General features: G+C 45.8%; 1 protein-coding gene across 12 annotated transcripts in view; it reads left to right on the top strand.

The window, feature by feature from the left end:
- The window catches only part of LOC107269978 (teneurin-m), a 293,857-nt gene that overhangs the window by 268,151 nt on the left and 8,169 nt on the right, over window positions 1–17,537 (top strand). For 6 of the 12 annotated variants that reach the window (XM_025087372.1, XM_015744486.2, XM_025087371.1 and 3 more), the window contains 9 exons: window positions 5,952–6,134; window positions 8,718–8,802; window positions 9,711–9,874; window positions 10,017–12,485; window positions 13,353–13,642; window positions 13,776–14,397; window positions 14,493–14,828; window positions 14,933–15,140; window positions 16,430–16,456. In XM_025087372.1, coding sequence (XP_024943140.1) covers window positions 5,952–6,134; window positions 8,718–8,802; window positions 9,711–9,874; window positions 10,017–12,485; window positions 13,353–13,642; window positions 13,776–14,397; window positions 14,493–14,828; window positions 14,933–15,140; window positions 16,430–16,456 — 4,384 coding nt within the window. Of the gene's footprint in view, window positions 1–302; window positions 1,152–5,951; window positions 6,135–8,717; window positions 8,803–9,710; window positions 9,875–10,016; window positions 12,486–13,352; window positions 13,643–13,775; window positions 14,398–14,492; window positions 14,829–14,932; window positions 15,141–16,429; window positions 16,457–17,537 lie in introns of those variants that run through there. The other 6 variants (XM_025087378.1, XM_015744489.2, XM_025087373.1 and 3 more) reach the window with 6 other exon arrangements.

The raw sequence follows: 17,537 nt of genomic DNA, 5'->3' as shown, positions 1-17,537 counted from the left end.
ATTTGAGAAAACATAATAAAAAAAAAAAGGAGCGCGCACCCTGTGCTATAAGGATCTAAAGGATATAAGGATATAAGGTTCTATGGAGAAATCTGTAAAATAAAGTATGGTGCATGCCGGGATGGAAGGAGATCATCGTGAACCGGCTGTCGCCTTGTTGGCCTTTTCCCTTAGGTATCCCCACCACGTGGCCCACCCCCATACTGGAATTACCCCCACTACCTTGCTCTTCCCATTCCCTTCACTCTACCCCCACACACGAGACACGAGCCCAGTGTCGACAGTCATACTCGCTTGGATCTTCAGTATAGCGCCGGATGCGCACGCGTACGGATGTTGATTTTACCCGTGTTTTTCCTCCCTCGATTTTCCTCTCTTAAGGGAAACTCTCGCCAGTCATGCGCAGACTCTCAAGGACCGCGTGGCTACGCTTAATCTTTGTAAATAAAATAATGAAATAACTTGGAAATGAATTTTTTTTATTAAAAGAAATTAAATTTTAAAGTGAAAAAATATCGCGTGACGTGAAAATAGTTTATGGGTCCGTGTTATAAGTAGTGTAAAAATATACAAAGTGGTGAGCAGTATTCTTTTTCTATCTTCTCAAAAGAAGCCCAGAAATCGGAGTACCCATCTTCCGGTTCTCGTGTGTCACCGTAACTCCAATTATTTTCGTTTTGTCATTCGCTCGGGTTTTCTTCGTTTCTCATTGGATTTCCCTTTCTTTTTTTTTCTTACGGGGAAAGTGATCTTCCGGGAGAACAGGTGCAATGAGCCACGTCTCTTATCTCGCAGTGTAACATCAGTGTAACATCAGAGAGTTTAATTTAGAACGTGCATTTACTTGGTGTCGGACCCTTTGAAGATCAGCCGGAAGGATCGTTTATATATACGCAGACCACTGCGACTTGTTAAAACAGTCGTTTCACGTGTCGTCCGACCGCAGCATTTAATCCCGCTATACGCGGATAATTGAAATCATGATAAAATTGAGATAATAGTGTTAAAACCCCTAAAAGAAGAAAAAAAAAAAATTCTCGGTTAGATGTGTGATCCTACGGCATTGCTGGATCTAATCCCTGGCGAAGGATTGCTCAAGAGACCAAGTATGGATTACAACGAGTACACGTATTGTTACGGAGGCGGAAGGGGTGAGTTTTTCAAAAATCCAATCATCCCTTATTTTTTAAATCCCCGTGCGACCCGAATCAATTTTTATTATTTTATCTCCATTTCGCAAAAATTGTTTATCGACATTTCTCAGCGTGTGACACGTACACCCGCGGCAGAGGGGGAGGATAATGGGGGAGAGTGGTCGGCCGTCTTGGCCGTGGAATTTCCACAGGAGTTTTCCCCGCCCTGTTTTCATCCCCGCGAAAGAAACGGGCTTGGGGCCATTATCGTGGCGTATTTATCAGGCTGACATTTCCAAATGTCGCAGCTTTATCACCTCCCCCCTCCCAGTCACGTACCCCCCCTTTTTTTTCGTTTTCTTCTCGCGAAGTTAAAATCCACCCTGTTGCAACGGCGAGGGCGCCCAACCCCTTGCGTCTCGCGAACCACCCAGCCCCGCACCCAACCACCCTGAGCCACAGAGGAAGCACACACGTATTACGTAAATACCTATGAAACACGCGAGAGCCAAAACGCATCCCTCTCGCGTGCTACCTTCTGGTACCCGTGACGTCACAGTCGATATTAAATTTACATAATAAAACATCGCGTGTCCAACTATACCTAGAAGAGAATTCGCGGAGGTTACTAACCACCAAGCGTGCGCAACCCCCGTACACGATTTGAAGCACCCTCTCTCCCGGGCTCCCACCCTCCAGCGCGCCGGCCTCCCCTCGCTCGTCTCCCTCGCGGTGCGCACTGCGTCGCGTTAAAGTTATTCACTTTAACTGCTTTCGAGTTTCATAGGGCTTTCGGGTAGAGTGGGAATTCGACCGTGCCCTGTGAATGCGGCTTAACGATCTTGGAAGCGGACAACTTTTTGGGGCTCGGTTCGAAACCCAATTCAAATCGAGGGTAGTAGGTGCGCCGTATTTCTACGTGTACTCTCGAGCTACTCCTAGGGGTGGGATATGCTCAATATGGAGAACGCGCAACCCAGACTGCTGGTTACAGGGTGTGTAATTATATCGAGTGCAGTTGCGTTTAAAATTCAAATGCAAAACAACATTCGTCTCAATCCAGAGAAAAATGATCCAGCTCACTTTGACTCCAAGGTAGCTTTACTTGTCATTAGCAGCACGTGCTTCTCACGATGTGTGATTATTGATTGGCTGAGATGGTCCTCTCCCCCTCGTCCACCCTCTTCCCCCCTCGCGGTACCAAGTCGCGATCTAATTGCTAGCAAAGACCCTGCTGTAGGGGTTTAGGGGTTGGACAACCGTAGCCCTCGGTACGTCAGTACCGAGCTCAGCGTCTGGCAGAATCTATAGGAACACACAAGTACCTACCCCTAAATTCCAGGGGTTTTCGGGAAAGCAACGTGGAACTTCAGGACGTTGACTCTAACCTACATTACTCTAACCTGACTCCAACCTCGCGACTTCTTTCCTATCCTTCCATCCAATATCCAAGTCCTGCCAAACGCACATTCTCCCTCTCCTGTTACCCTACGATCTCTCAGCCCTTTAGCAAGGCCGGCGATCCGCAGCCAAAGAGAGGAAACCTCCTGCAGGGAGCAATCGATCCCAACCTTCTCGAGCAAGCTCGGCTTTGGGATTTATTCTTCGCTCACAAAACGTCTCTCCTTCGTTCACGTCACACCTCTCACTCTCTCCTTCTCTCTTTTAGCTTCTCCTCTCCACGCCAGCACGATCTCTCACGATTCCTTTGTTGCGCTTCGCCTCGAGATTATTGATCCGCCCCTTCGGCCGCGGCTAATTAGGAACGCGCACGTCTTTCGAGCGCCAGCAGGACGTCCCGACTGCAGGGCTTCCCCATATGACATGCACGCGCGTCCACGGCGATCAAGTCTCGTTACCCGGATTCACTTTGTAACTCCCTGGATCCTGTAGATCACTCGAGATAACGTTACTGCAATGCAATGCGCCAATGTCTCATGTCAAGACACGTGTCTGCCCACACGCATGCCTATGTCAACCTGCATCGACGCACATGGTAGGTGCTTCGACTCCTTCCCTCTTCCTTTCTTCCTCTTTGCTTAGCACCTTCTTCTCTCTATCCCTCCCCGATCCCAGCGATCCAGCAGGCGCATTACGAATTCTCATCTCGGAACTCCAGCAAGCAAAACCGGTCTTCTTTTACCTTCTTTCCTTTGGCTGTGATGCGCGGTGCCGCGCGGTGCCGCGCGTGGCCCGTCGCCATATCTCTCACGTGTTTCCTGCATGCAGCGCTGCGCACCTCGCCGAAAGTTACGACGTCCCGGCTGTAGCGTGTCATTATCTCGTGTTCCTTAGGCTCTGCGCAAGTACTGTGCGCGTGCACGCGTGCCGGGGATGTTCAAAGATTTAGCACTTTCTCGTAACGGCGAAGGGAGGCAGGCACTTTTCTCCGAAGAGCCGTTGCTTTCTTGAGGATCAATGCGCCCCGTGGATTTGCCAATGAGAAACGTCCCTTAATTCACGTCACTGCTGGATACTCGCTCAGAAATTCTAATACGGGACTAATGATACTCTCGTTTCTATCCTTTGATATCTTGTTTGGCGAAAAAAGATACCTGGAGCCCACTCGGGCTCGCTCGACAGTTTCCTTCTTTTTTTATTCCGTTTCTCTTTTATATTTCGAGTAGCAACTAACGTTATACTGCGATGACGCTCCCAGGGAAGACCTCTAACTCGCGCTTGTGCGAGTAATGCCGTCGTGTATTCAGAGGGGGTGTGTCGGGGTCGTACAGAAGATTTGCAAGTGCGCAAGCCTGCCACGGGGTCAGGGATGCTTTTCCGAGCTTGTACCGGCAATGAGGCGAAAGGAGGGAAAGAAGGGAAAGGAGGTCACCCACTCCCTCGGAACTCCCAATTAAACGTCTTTTACCCTCAGCACAAGGCAGCCCTTCATTTTTCAAGATTTTCTTCTGATGCCGAGGGTCCCTCTCTCTCTCTCTCTCTCTCTCCCCCCTCTCTCTCACATTCCCTCTCACTCTCTCAAGTGGTCTTCGTCGACGTGGTACTTGAGTGACGAAATTTCATAACGAGAAAAAATCCTAAAGGCACTCGCATGTAACACGTAGGCCAGGTACCTTGCGCCAAGGCAGCAAAGGCACACAAGGTGCTTCTGTAAAACTGGTCGAGAGAATCTGATCAATAAATACAGTCTTTTCTCTCAGCAGAGTAAAAGCTAAAAGATCGTTGAGTAAAGTGTTGTTTACCGTTTAGCCTTTGGCAGCCCCGTGCGTCTTCAAAGTCCTCTTGATTCCTACTGAAGAAGGTTACCTACCTACCTACCTACCTACCTACCTACCTACCTACCTATCTACCTTAGCCGCAAGTCCTAAGAGTTGAATAGTATAGGCACACTACACCACTGGGTATAGGTACCTGAACGCGCCACCCTTGTTGCACGGGGTTCCTCTAATAAATTCCATTAGGCATGGGCTCTTGCGCGTAAGGACCCTGGATATTATGTTACGCGTTTTGACGTCCATTTCAATGGGCGCACATCCATTACTCGGCCCGGTGCGACAACAAACTCGCCGAGGATTCGTTCAAGGTTTCTCCAGGTTACTCCTAGCTCCCGTTCGAGATCAACGAGCCGACTATAATTCGATTCAGAAGGAACGTACATATATATATCCCCTTTGTCGCTACGAGTACTCGAACGCGCTCGAGCTTTGTATCTTTCGTCACTCTCTCTCTCTCTCTCTCTTGCTCCTCTGGATTCATCGAAGAGGGATGGGAGCACGTTTTGTCCTTATGAATTCTCTACCTGGACGGCAGGACGATGAGGGGATGTCCTAGTCCTCTCCCACTCGTGCTATCCTAGGAAGACTCTCTGGAAGAATAGGACCCTTCCTTCAGAGGTCCCTGCTCGTTTATGTCGCAGGACCTTCTATTAATAAGAATAACGACTACTCAAGTGTGTGGCTCCTATTCTGGCTGAACGATTCGTCATTTTTGAATTAGCTTTACTAAAGGCAACCGGCTGTCGGAATTTAACACGTCGAGCACGAAAATTGTACAGAAATTGTTCGATGGTTTTAACTACTGAGTCGAGCCTGACGGTACGTGGGTAGTGTTTTACATGGGGAATAGGTGAGAGTTGCGTTAAAGGGAATTAAAGGAAAGAGACAAGATTCCTCGTCACGCATCAAAGTTTTATCTTCTTTTCTCTTTCGTCTTCTGCTTTTTTTTCATCCCCCTATTCTGCGCCCTTCTTGCGCCCTTTATTGCCTGAAGGGCCTCGGAATCGTTCTGGTTCCCAAAAGAGAGGAGGTGCTTGAATGGCATTCGATGCAGATGACGCGGCTCGAATTTCTTACGGTGTCCCTAAGCTGCTCAAATCTCTCGATACAATGCTCTCGGTATGGCCTTGGAGCAAGGGGACGAAGAACCCCTAAGAAATTTGCCCAAGTATAATTCAGGTCTCGCGACTCGTTGCAGCTATTTATTTGTGTCGCGTGCATCCCCTGCGCAACGGGCCTTCACTGCCCTGAGACCGATATCTCGAGTGCCCCATCTTCTCTGACGTGCTGCAGTCCCACGTTTTAAGGGATGATTCGGCTCGTTTGATCCAAGATACCGAGACTACGCGCGCACGTATAGCCTCCCCGTCGGTACCGTACTAAATCGACAGATTAAGTCCCGCAACCCTTTCTCTGGAAAGTCCAACACCTGCCGGGATTACCTAATCTCGCCTATCTATTTTAGATCTCAGCGTTCTCTATAGAATTTCGTCTTGGCGGCCTTGGACCCATTTCATTACACTGCTGAATAAAGTAATGCTCGACTTTTTCTAAGCCTTTTTTTTTCTTTTTTTTTTTCCAGGCTGTTTGTTGGACAACGCGGCACCACGGGGCCCACCCGATGTGCCACCCCGTAATCCGACAATGAGCCGACTGAACGGAAGATTGCCAGGAAGTCACGCAGCATCCGATCACGAGCGCGATCCTGATTTTGTGCCATCTTGTTTGGTGCGCACGCCGTCTGGTAACTTCATCAACATACCAAGTGAGTAAAGCTTGAAAATGATTGAATACACTATTGATGACGTGTACAGGCGACAATTCTTAAGGGGTAGTGGTTAGGTGTGTCAGTTGACAGAGTATCCGGAATACCTTAATCACCATTGACATGGAAAGCTAAGAGGGTGGTCGATAAGGGTTGTTGCCAAGAACTGCACAGGACTCGTTATCTTATCTCTTGACGAAATCCGGCCTTGGAAATGTCTCTGTGAATATTTTTCCATGGGACCCACAGCAGCGCTGTAAATCTATCCAAGGCCCTTTGGGTCTATCTTATCTCTCTTACGCTCTCGGAGGGTTGGACCTCTCAAGGGATGAGGATAAACAGTATTAAGATATTAGTCGGATGTCCACGTTTGAAAATACTTTCTGAGAACCGCCAGACATCTCATTCCTCCTGTCAGTCAATTTAGTCACTCCGGGTCCTTCAGGACTTCTGGAATTTCTCTCGCCCGACGTTACTCGAGTTTCCTCCGTAAAATGAAAGCATTTTTTTTTTCTTCTACCAAAGTTAACCATCTTTCTTTCGCGTGTCGCTTCTATGGATTCCTCTGTGTATACCTCTTTGTACTTTTACTACTCGAACACCCGGTATATGCAATCGGTCTATGAACAGTTTAAATCCCAGAGAGATGGCTCGAGTGTTTTATTTATGGTCCATCCCTTCGTTGGATGGCGCCAGGGATGAGAATTTTAGACAAAGCTCCAGACCATGTCCTGCCACGACCACTGGGCACTTATATTGCCGTCACAAAAGAATCTTGAGTGCCTGCGGATTCCTTTCACGTGATTTATGGGGATATCGGCTATCGACTCTTTTCCTCTCTCTCTCTCTCTCTCTCCCTCCATTTTTTGACAGTTACTCTCGTGCGCGTGAGAACGTAGTAAACATCTCTTGGGTTTCGTAAACAGATCCACCCTCCCTTAAGGATCGCTGTAAAAAGTTGTAGGAGAAGGATCTTTCTATTTTTTTCTCTTTTTTAATTTTTGTTGACTTCCAAGCTCCATTCGCGCACACGGTTGTATCTTCCAATGATTCTGGATATTGCATATCGTATCGATAAGTCAAATCGAAGATTACTTTGATAGATGATCAAAGGAGAAGTTTTTACGGGACTAATGGCGGCGATGTGTCGATCGGTCAATAAAAGGACTACTGACCGTCAATTAGGAGTTCACCCGAAACCGTTCGTGTAATTCGAATCCGCTTGATAGTTTAGTAAATATATATATGTAGCTAAGGAATACCTATACAAAATGCTTCAGCAGAGGAAGGTAGGCAAGAGGGTGAGACGGGGTCGAAGGGCACCGAGCAAGCGAGTAGGGTCGAAGAATGGGGTTGGGCTATAATATCTGCCTAAAAGCCATAATCACAGATATGTCGATACCACCTGCAATTAGTGAACCCTGGGATATTGGAGACTTCCCACGGGTTGCGAGCTGATGTGTGCAAACTGAACTTACTTTCAGGTATAGCCTGACGCAATTCCTAGTCCGTCATAAGATCGTACCAAGGTATCGAGCAACCCTTCGTAAACTCGATAATTACGGTCAACCTTTTGCAAATGCCCCTGAACCTTACGATAGACCGTGTATTCCAGGTGCCTTCTTCTTTACTCAACCTTCGCCAACGTTCGCGAGCCGCTGTACCTTCGTATGTTATACGCAGGATTAGTCACGGAGGCCATGTTTTCAGTGGTTATTAAAAAAAGTCTAAAATGAAATTGACACTTCGCTGTTTCCCGTCGTCAGTGAATCATAAGGTTATCGATTCAACACGGGGTGTCTCCACGTGGTTGTTTGAGCTCCTAGGGCTTTTTGGTCTGAGCAGAAGCAAATGGACGCGGCTGATGGCCTCGGCGTCTTCTTGCATGCCGGGAATATTAGACGGGCCACGCAACAAAGAAAGGGGACCGGCCCGAAACTTATATTTCACCTCTGTCATAATTAATTTACCCCCACACCACCTGCCCAGCGCCCATCGGCACCCCTCGTCCCCACCCACTTGCACTCTTCTTCTTCAGGCTCCTTTCAAGGCCCCTCCTTCGCTCGATCGATGACCAGGGTTGCTCCTCGATAATACCTGTAAAACGCTTCACGTAAATAACTATGCGCTCTCGGGTGCCTTCTTCGAGGCGAATTGAGTAAGTGAAAAGCTCATCGTGACTGCGGAGAGGGGACGGAGAGAGCGGTGGGGCAGAATATGTAGGGGGTGAAAGTGGGAGAGGGGATAATTAAACTGAAACAACCCTTAACGATTTTTCATGTCTGACAATGAAATATGCATATTTAATTGTGTAGGACAGTAAACGTTATACTTTTCCAATAAACATGAAATATTCCGTATCAGTCACTCTAGGTTTTACTGCTGTGAGTGTCGTGAGGTTTCCATTGTTATATATGTTAGAATTTTTAAATATTGACGAAGAAATGTAAAAAAAAAATTAGGTGAATTGTATCGACGCTTCAATATTTTTTTTTTTTTATTGTGGTATGTCTCTTTCTCACGAAGTTGCTTTTTCTGTTTCCTCGCGGTAAAATAATGTTTTCTCTCACTTGTTCCTTTCAGAGATACCGAAGAATGAGTACAACAATAAGAACCAGTCTACGGGTAACAGTCCAATAAAGGTGGAGCTACAGAACAACATGGACAGGTAAGAAGTTTAAAGTGATCTTTCATCCGAAAGCAGAAATCTGCTTTTCTCGTTTTTTCTTCGTGTAAACGTTTTCACGGGTCACCCTTACTTAACGGGGGGTGAATGAACGCCCGACGCTCACTCTGTCTCTCTCTCTCTCTCTCTCTCTCATGAATCATCCATTGAGCGCATGCTGACAATGAGTCAATGTTTGCAGTGAAATAGTCAGCTGGTCAGAGTTTACGAATCCGTAGAAAAGTTTAAGGTTATATAGAGTCTAGAACATTTTTCCCCGAAAACTATGGCCTTCATTCCGAAACTTCGCACCATGCGACTTTTTTTTTGAGTCTGTAGGACAGCCGGGATAATTCATAAACTACGTTCCAAGAGAGACTTTTGATTCTGGATGAACGTAAAGATGAAAAGAAAATATAAAAGAGCGCGAAATGGATGCTGGATGATGACGTTGAATCGTGCATGATTTCTCACGACCAGATCCACACACTGGACCAATATTCTCGCGAGCAGTAGAGACTTTCAGAAACTGCTTTCTGGCTTTTCTCAATAGTTACGCAGAGTATCTGAATGAAAGCAAACAAAAATCCAATCTTGCGCTAATGACGTGGTATCTAGATTAAATATTTTCGTGAACTTCATGGTCTTTCGTAAAGCAAACACGAAATCAGTTCCGTGCTTGGGATCATTGGGTACGCACTATGGATCCTGATCGTGCGCGAATACTTGGAAACGCCTTGAAAAAGTATTGGCCAATAGTCCAAGTAGAAAATTAGTACGGATACGTAACCTCTGATCCTTGTGAGATCCAAATAAATAGAATGAAAAGCATGTAAGCAAATGAAACTTTATGATTCTTGTGTAATTCGCTCTGATAAATTGTTTGAATTATTTGTTTATTTTGTTTCTAGGGTACCGTTGCCCTACGGGCATGCCCCCTCCATGATCCCCATGAGAAGACAGAGCATCCGATGTCACTTCCGTAAAGGAATTGACTGGTGCAGCTGGAAACTCATAGCTATAGTCGTTATAATGGTATCCCTATGCCTAACAGCAGCCTTAACCTATGTTGCTGGTAAGTCCTATACATGATAATTAGTAGTGTAGTAGAAAAAAAAACAGTGATAACAAAAAAAGAAAGGACGTACCCCTTGAGGAAAGAAATGAAAAGATTAATTGCCCTCTTCGTAACACGTGAATATTTTTTGTTTGTACAGCCTCGAACATAGTAAACTGGTCCTACCAAGGCACGAAAGCGTGCACCGTCCTGGTGGGCGATAACACTGAGCCCAAAGCTACTAGTACAGAAACAAACAAGACGTCCACGTCGAGTCGACCTAGACAACAGTCATCGTCAGGAGGTAATTACAAGGATAATTTGTTTGAGCGTGTGTACAGCCGCAATCGTAGAGACACGGTTAACCAGCATGCTCGAGTGTTGCACCCTTCACATGCCGAAGAGGCACCGGACGGGTCCGTAAGGCCCGAAAGTTTAGTCGTTTTGCATGAAGATCCCGGTCAGGGTACGCATGGAGAGCATGATGATGAAGGTTACCAAGGGAGTAATGATGAACCGACTCATGGATCACTTCCGGTGGATGTGGAAATCTCAGCTAGTACCGAAGATCCTACTAACTCATTCTTGATTGATCATTCGATAACGTCCTCATCAATGATCACTGACACTACTGACGGATCCTCTCCGATCTATGCATCATCTGCTTCCGATGACTCTAAAGATCCTTTGACTGCTCTTGCTTCCGGTGGGAAAGAGATCACTTCCGGTAGATCAAGTGATCCTGAAGATGTAGATGCTCAAAGTAGGTTAACTGGTGAGAACGAGAATTTGACTAGAGATAAAAAAGAGGGGGATTTATCGATTGATCGTAATGGATCAAGGATCATCGATCAGATACCGGATATAGAGACTGAGGGACCTAAGATCTCTTTGAATGATTCCGATAGTCATACCTTGAGTATTGATCTGAATGATAGTGTCTCTTTAGAGTCCAATACTCAGGATTATGATTCTAGTACCAGTGCTAGTACTATTGTTGAATCCAGTACAAGGATAGTTGAGTTCTTGGAGTCTGAAAACTCCTCGACGAAGGTGTTGAACTCGCTTCCGGACGATCGAACTTTGCCAGTAAGTAAGTCCAGGGTGGATGTCGTTAAGCCAGTAGAAGTAGACCTGGAGGACTTGAATGTAGAAAGCAGTAGAGAAGCTTTGCCGCTAGCGCAACCCTTAGTCGTAAAACTAGCAGATGAAGAAGACGTTGGGAATTCTGACGAAATGAATGGAGAACTTGAGGAGGTTGAAAGGAAAGTTGAGAAAAATGTAGAAAACACGAGTGCAGGTGGGACTTTGCAAATATCAAGGATCGAAAATTCCAATGGCGTTGTAAAAGAGACCAGAGAACTGCCGGTGGAAGATAACACGTCCTCGAAGTCTCACGAGATGACGAGCGACGACGAGGTCGTCATCCCCGATAGATCCGAAGAACTCCAAAGAGACTATCCCATCTACAGTTACGGTCTGGATGAAGTGGAGATAGTCAAGTTGCATCTGGACGAGGATGCCAGTGCAGCCAAGAACACGAAGACGTTCCAGGAGTCTATGGAGTCTTCGAAAGATCCAAAAACGTATTCACTCGGTAACGAGGTTAGGATGCCAATGACAATATCATCGAACAAGCAAACGGAAGATGTTCACGTGATAACGCGCGATGATGACGACGATGAGTTTCTACGTGAATTTGAGGAGCCCTTCGACGAGGAGTCCCAGGAGTACGATAACCCGCATGAGGCATCGCATGATCCCCAAGTGCCACACGAGTCTAACGCTCCATCAGCTAACAAGCCAAAAGAATCACCACTAACTCAGAAAGTCCAGATAGTGGAGGTGCCGAAGTCTACCGATTCAAACAGTCAGTCTCACCTCCTGCTGAACGTGACTATATCTACCGAGGACACGTCCGGTTCCATTCAGGGTTCACGACCCCTTTACATACTCTCTGTCTCGATACCAACCAGTGCTGACCCTAACACCCCGCCCGGAATTAACATCATCAATCCCATGCAAAAACTAGCACCACGAACATCATCACCATCGTCAGAACCTCCTAGTGTTATCGTGGATCCGGATCCCACTGGATTGCCACCACCACCGCAACCCCCAGCATCACCACCACCGATCTGGGGTGGTGGTGAGTGCGAGTGTTCCTGTCCTTGCATGGAGTCAGGGGAAACAGACAACTTTTCAGATGATGACTCGCCCGTAGATCCTAACGACCTAGAGAACACGTTCACGAACTTCACCAATGAGGAGGTCTTATACGTCAATCGTGAGGATGACGAGGATGACGGTGACAAGGGTAACGGGAGAATCTCGCAGGGTGGCAGCAGCCATCCTGCTTTCTCTAACGAGACCTCCCAAGGTTTGTTGGGGCTCGACGACCCTACCGGTGCTACCAGTGATACCAGTGCTACCACTTCTTCGGATGACTATAGCTTGTCTTCCGGAAATTATACTGAGGATTCTATGGGAACTTATTCTACTTCCGCTTCTACTACTTCTGACTCTTCCACTTCTCTCTACTCCGAGGATAGTTCCACGAGCGAGCAAGGCTTTTGGTGTTCAGGCACGACGCCAGTACCACCAGAGCCCATTATCCTCATTCTCGAAGGTGAGGCCTTGTTCTTCTCTTGAGTAGATTCTTCTTTATCTTAAGTCACGCTTATCTCTCTATGTAATTAGCTGCCATGAAGTATAATACTTTTTTTTCATACGCAATGCTTTTCTGCACTTTGGCTGATGTTGCTTACTAGCTGCACTATCTTCACGGTAATGGCTACTTTCTTCTTGTCTGTCTCTTTACTTTTATACTGACTATGTACATTGCACTCGTTGACCGAGTGGCTCAACCAACGGCAAGACGTGAAAGCACCGGCGTTTGCTGAGCTTAGTTATATCAACCCCCTGAGAGTCTTAATTACGTTAAAGTCAAAATTATTAATTCAACTTTTCAGGAAACGAACGTCCCACCCTGTACTACCCTATTGAATACCTATAGTCGACTCGTTATCAGTTTACACTTTGAGGGATCAACTCTTTATGGCTTTTGGCACAAAGGAGTCACTTGAATATGAAACTGATTTATTGACTCGACTACATCAATCAGATACGTTAATACATAGCTTGTATTTCAGCGTAACACGTTTACTGCCGAATCCAGAAATAACTCTGTGCCACCTTGACATGACGTCAGTTGACGTGACTTGCGACGTGCCGCTTCTAATTGGCCGCACGCGGCACGCGTAGTCCGATTAACTGTAGAATTAATACCGGTTCGTGCAACTGGAAAAGTAATTGACAGCGAGAGGGTGCATTAAGAGAAAAAGAAAAAGACTGAAAGAAAAAATTGCAGCTTGCCTACGTGCATAGCATTAAAGCTCAGCTGGGAACATTAATGATATGGCATTTTTTCATTATCATCTCGATATATCTATTTTCGGATGGACCTTTTCTCACGATTACCTTTTTTGTCTCTCAGGTGCCAGAACCTTCCCAGCAAGGTCATTTCCTCCGGATGGCACGACCTTCGCCCAGGTCGCCCTCGGTCAACGTCTCAGCAAGGAGATCCCGGCCTACAGCTACTGGAACATGCAGTTCTACCAATCGGAAGCCGCATACGTTCGCTTTGACTACAACATACCCCGTGGTGCCAGCATCGGCGTCTACGCAAGAAGAAACGCGCTGCCCACCCACACGCAGTATGACCTCCTGGAGGTGCTGAGCGGTTTCAAGGCTCGCACCACCCGGGCCTCCCATGTTAGTGCCATTGTATGTCCTAGGAATGCATTTTAATTTCATTTAACTCTTCCGTTTTCACACTTTCGAATTCGCGCCCGCGAATTCAGTAGAACACTTTACACGATAACTCCTCGTAACGTTGCTATTCTTACTCACGCTGCAGCCGTCGATAAAGAAGGAAGTTACGCACTACATGGAAACCGGTCACTGGTTCCTGTCGCTCTACAACGACGACGGCGATCCCCAGGAAGTCGCGTTCATCGCCATAATCGCCGAAGACATGACCCACAACTGCCCCAACGGATGCAGCGGAAAGGGAGAGTGCCTCCTGGGTCACTGTCAGTGCAATCCTGGCTTCGGTGGCGATGACTGCTCGGAAAGTGTCTGTCCCGTCCTGTGCAGTCAGCGTGGCGAATACATAAACGGCGAGTGCCAGTGCAATCCCGGCTGGAAGGGAAAGGAGTGCTCGTTGCGTCACGACGAGTGCGAAGTCCCAGACTGCAATGGACATGGTCATTGCACCAATGGCAAGTGCAATTGCGTTCGCGGGTACAAGGGTAAATTCTGCGAGGAGGTTGACTGCCCTCATCCCACTTGCTCCGGACACGGATTCTGCGCCGAGGGTACTTGCATCTGCAAGAAGGGTTGGAAGGGTGCAGATTGCAGTCAGATGGACAAGGAAGCGCTGCAGTGTCTGCCCGATTGCAGCGGCCATGGAAATTTCGATTTGGAAACTCAAACTTGTCTGTGCGAACCCATGTGGTCTGGCGATGATTGCTCTAAAGGTCAGTTTCCCAAACCGTCGCATGGACCACTTTCCATACTCAAACGCTTATTCCTCGTGGCACTTACATGCTCCTCTCTCTCTCTTTTGTCGCAGAGCTCTGTGACCTGGACTGCGGTCCTCACGGCCACTGCGTGGACAACGCGTGCGACTGCATGGCTGGATGGTCCGGCGAATTGTGCAACCTCAAGCAGTGCGACCCAAGGTGCAACGAGCATGGGCAGTGCAAGAACGGGACCTGCTTGTGCGTCACTGGATGGAATGGGAAGCACTGCACGATGGAAGGCTGTCCAAATTCGTGTTCCGGCCACGGGCAGTGCCGTGTCAATATCGAGGCGCAATGGGAATGTCGCTGTTACGACGGATGGGACGGCAAGGACTGCAACGTGCTGCTCGAACAAACTTGCGACGACGGTCGGGACAACGACAAAGGTGAGGAATTCAAATCGCGAGACGTTTCGCGTCTTTGCGTCTGACGTTTTTTGACGGAAGCAGCAATAATTGAAAAAAATGGTGATCATTTCGTATCGTTGCAGATGGTCTCGTCGATTGCGCCGATCCAGAGTGCTGCTCCAACCACATCTGCAGGAGCAGTCAGCTCTGCGTGTCTGCACCAAAACCCATAGACATTCTCCTGAGGAAACAGCCACCCGCCATTACCGCCTCCTTCTTCGAGAGGATGAAGTTTCTCATCGACGAGGGCAGCTTGCAGAATTACGCAAGGCAGGAGATATTCAACGAGAGGTGAGTCTTGTCAGACAGATTTATTGTCCTGATTAATTAACGTGACGGAAATATACTCGTACTACGAAAACGGTGACGATTGTGTTAACTCCTGTCCGTCCCAGTTAGATGTTGCGTGACGTTGATATTTTTCAACGTGTCCAGTACACGAGACTTACATACGTCATGTGTACCTGACGTATCTATTTCTCCATTGTCATTATTACGTATATCCGTATATATTTCGTATATATCCATATATCTATAGTATATAGTACGTATTACACTGACACGTAAATACTCGTATACCCCATACGTGGTTCAAGCTTTTCTTCGTCATCGTATAAAACACACCATACATGTCCATACCATATTATATTATACTATACTATATTATATATACTAAAGATAGGTATGATATTCTATGCGTTGTTGTGACCCATGTCAATTCACATCCCAACAGTTTTGTACATATGTTTTGTATGTACGTGTGCGCGAACGTGTGCCCTAGCACTCTCTCTCTCTCTCTCTGTTTCTCTTTCTCTCTGTCTCTCTTTCTTTCTCTCTCTCTCTCTCTCTCTCTTCAAATTCTTATCACAGACTGACTTTCATATACCATACTATTTACTGTATCACTATACAGAGTGTACTGCCGAGATACAGGTATATATTTGTGGAACTGGCAAAAGTAACGTTATTAAATATTTATACTGGTTTCGAAGGAAATTGTGCACGCTGTATAATATCTATTTTTCTCAACAAAAAAAAAAGACTCTTATTAACGTCTCTTGTTATATCGCACATGCTCCATTAATTTTCTTTTTTCTTTTTAAATTCTTGTCCATCACTATCAAACTATCTTTCCGACTATATTCACTCGAATTTTTATTCTATCTTGTCCGTCCGAGTGGAGCTTGCGTGAATGTGTGAGTTCATGTTAGTCCTAAGCTTTCGGGCCATTGCTGAATTACGACGATAGGAAACGTTGTAGGATTGTGAATGAATAACGAAAGGAAGCGGTGTAAGGAATTCTAAAGAGAAAGAAAAAAAAAAAGAAAAGAAGAAAAGGAAGACGACAGAACCCCCATTCAACGTTTCTATTTATCTTTTTATCTACATTATACTCGAACTTTAAATCAACCTCCCTTTGCCGTTCATGTCTCTTGGGAATTCTCTCACTTACCCTTTGCATTTCTTTTTTTTTCCTCTTATTTAATTTCAACAATGAAAAAAACAAAAATTAATAATTAGAAGAAAGACGAAACACACCAATTTAACTGGGCTTTGTTTTATCCCTGCTGCTCGGTCAGTGTGTTCTGGAATCACTTCAACACAAGGTAAGAACAAAGAAAAACAACAAAAGCAACGCAGTGGCGCTGCGAATATTTCAAAAGGGAGATGCAAAAGTTTCCTCCTGTGTAGCCTTTTAAAAATTTGTAGTACATACCGCATCAGTATCTTTTGATTTTTTTGTTTCCTTAATTTTTGGATTTTCCTTTATTTTCGTATACCCGTATATACGTACATTCGCATATTATGTATATACATACGTATACAGCCAGGCCAACGTGCATATCTATCATATGTCAGCATATAACGTTTATATATGTACTCTCTCCTATCTCTTCTTCTTCTCTGTCCATATGCATATACTGTATACAATATATGTCTATAGCGTGTGTTTGCTACTGTGCCATTGTACCTATATAATAATCGCCTACTCTGACGCCGGCGCCAGGAACACTTTAAAGGCCATTCCCACTGCCTGAGATATGTATACATATATAAATAGATACAGATTTATATATTATACATATACGTTTCATTCCTCTTCACATTTATCCCTTAAAGTTTTACATTGCACCCTGGCAAAGAAAATCACGTCCCGTTGTGCCTCATTGTTCTACACTACTCGTTGCATGGTTCAGTTACCTTAACATTCCTACATTGTGTTTCGTGCCTTTTACGTTACGCTTACGACTTTGTGTTATTCGTGCGTGTTGTCCACTGACAGTTAATTAAAAAAAAAAAAAAAAGGAAACTGTAATACTTCAAAGTGTCAGAGAGTCGATCGTGACTATCGATCCGCGCCGATGTCACGCGAACGAGCGTCTACGATTAATCAGCGGTTGACGATTATAAATCATTATTAAACTTATCAATATAAATTGTTTGTTATTGGTCGAGTGCTTAAAGCGGCTTATTGATGCTCTCGCGAAAATTCTGGCAAACGTGTTGTGTTCCACACATGCGATTATACTCGTAGATTTGATTGGATTTTGAATTGTTCTAGAATTTTATATTTGCTTCTAAACGATTATAGCATTATAAATTGTATATGAGGAAGCACAATTGCAGAGTAGTTCAGCTCGTACTAGAATCATATTCTCTGATGAACATGTTCCTTCGAATCTAATA

The sequence above is a fragment of the Cephus cinctus genome, unplaced genomic scaffold (genome assembly GCF_000341935.2).
Source record: "Cephus cinctus unplaced genomic scaffold, Ccin1 Ccin1_scaffold0693, whole genome shotgun sequence".
NCBI classification, from domain to species: domain Eukaryota; kingdom Metazoa; phylum Arthropoda; class Insecta; order Hymenoptera; family Cephidae; genus Cephus; species Cephus cinctus.
The sequence above is the reverse complement of the archived record's forward strand: the minus strand, read 5'-3'. Positions and strand labels throughout refer to the sequence as shown.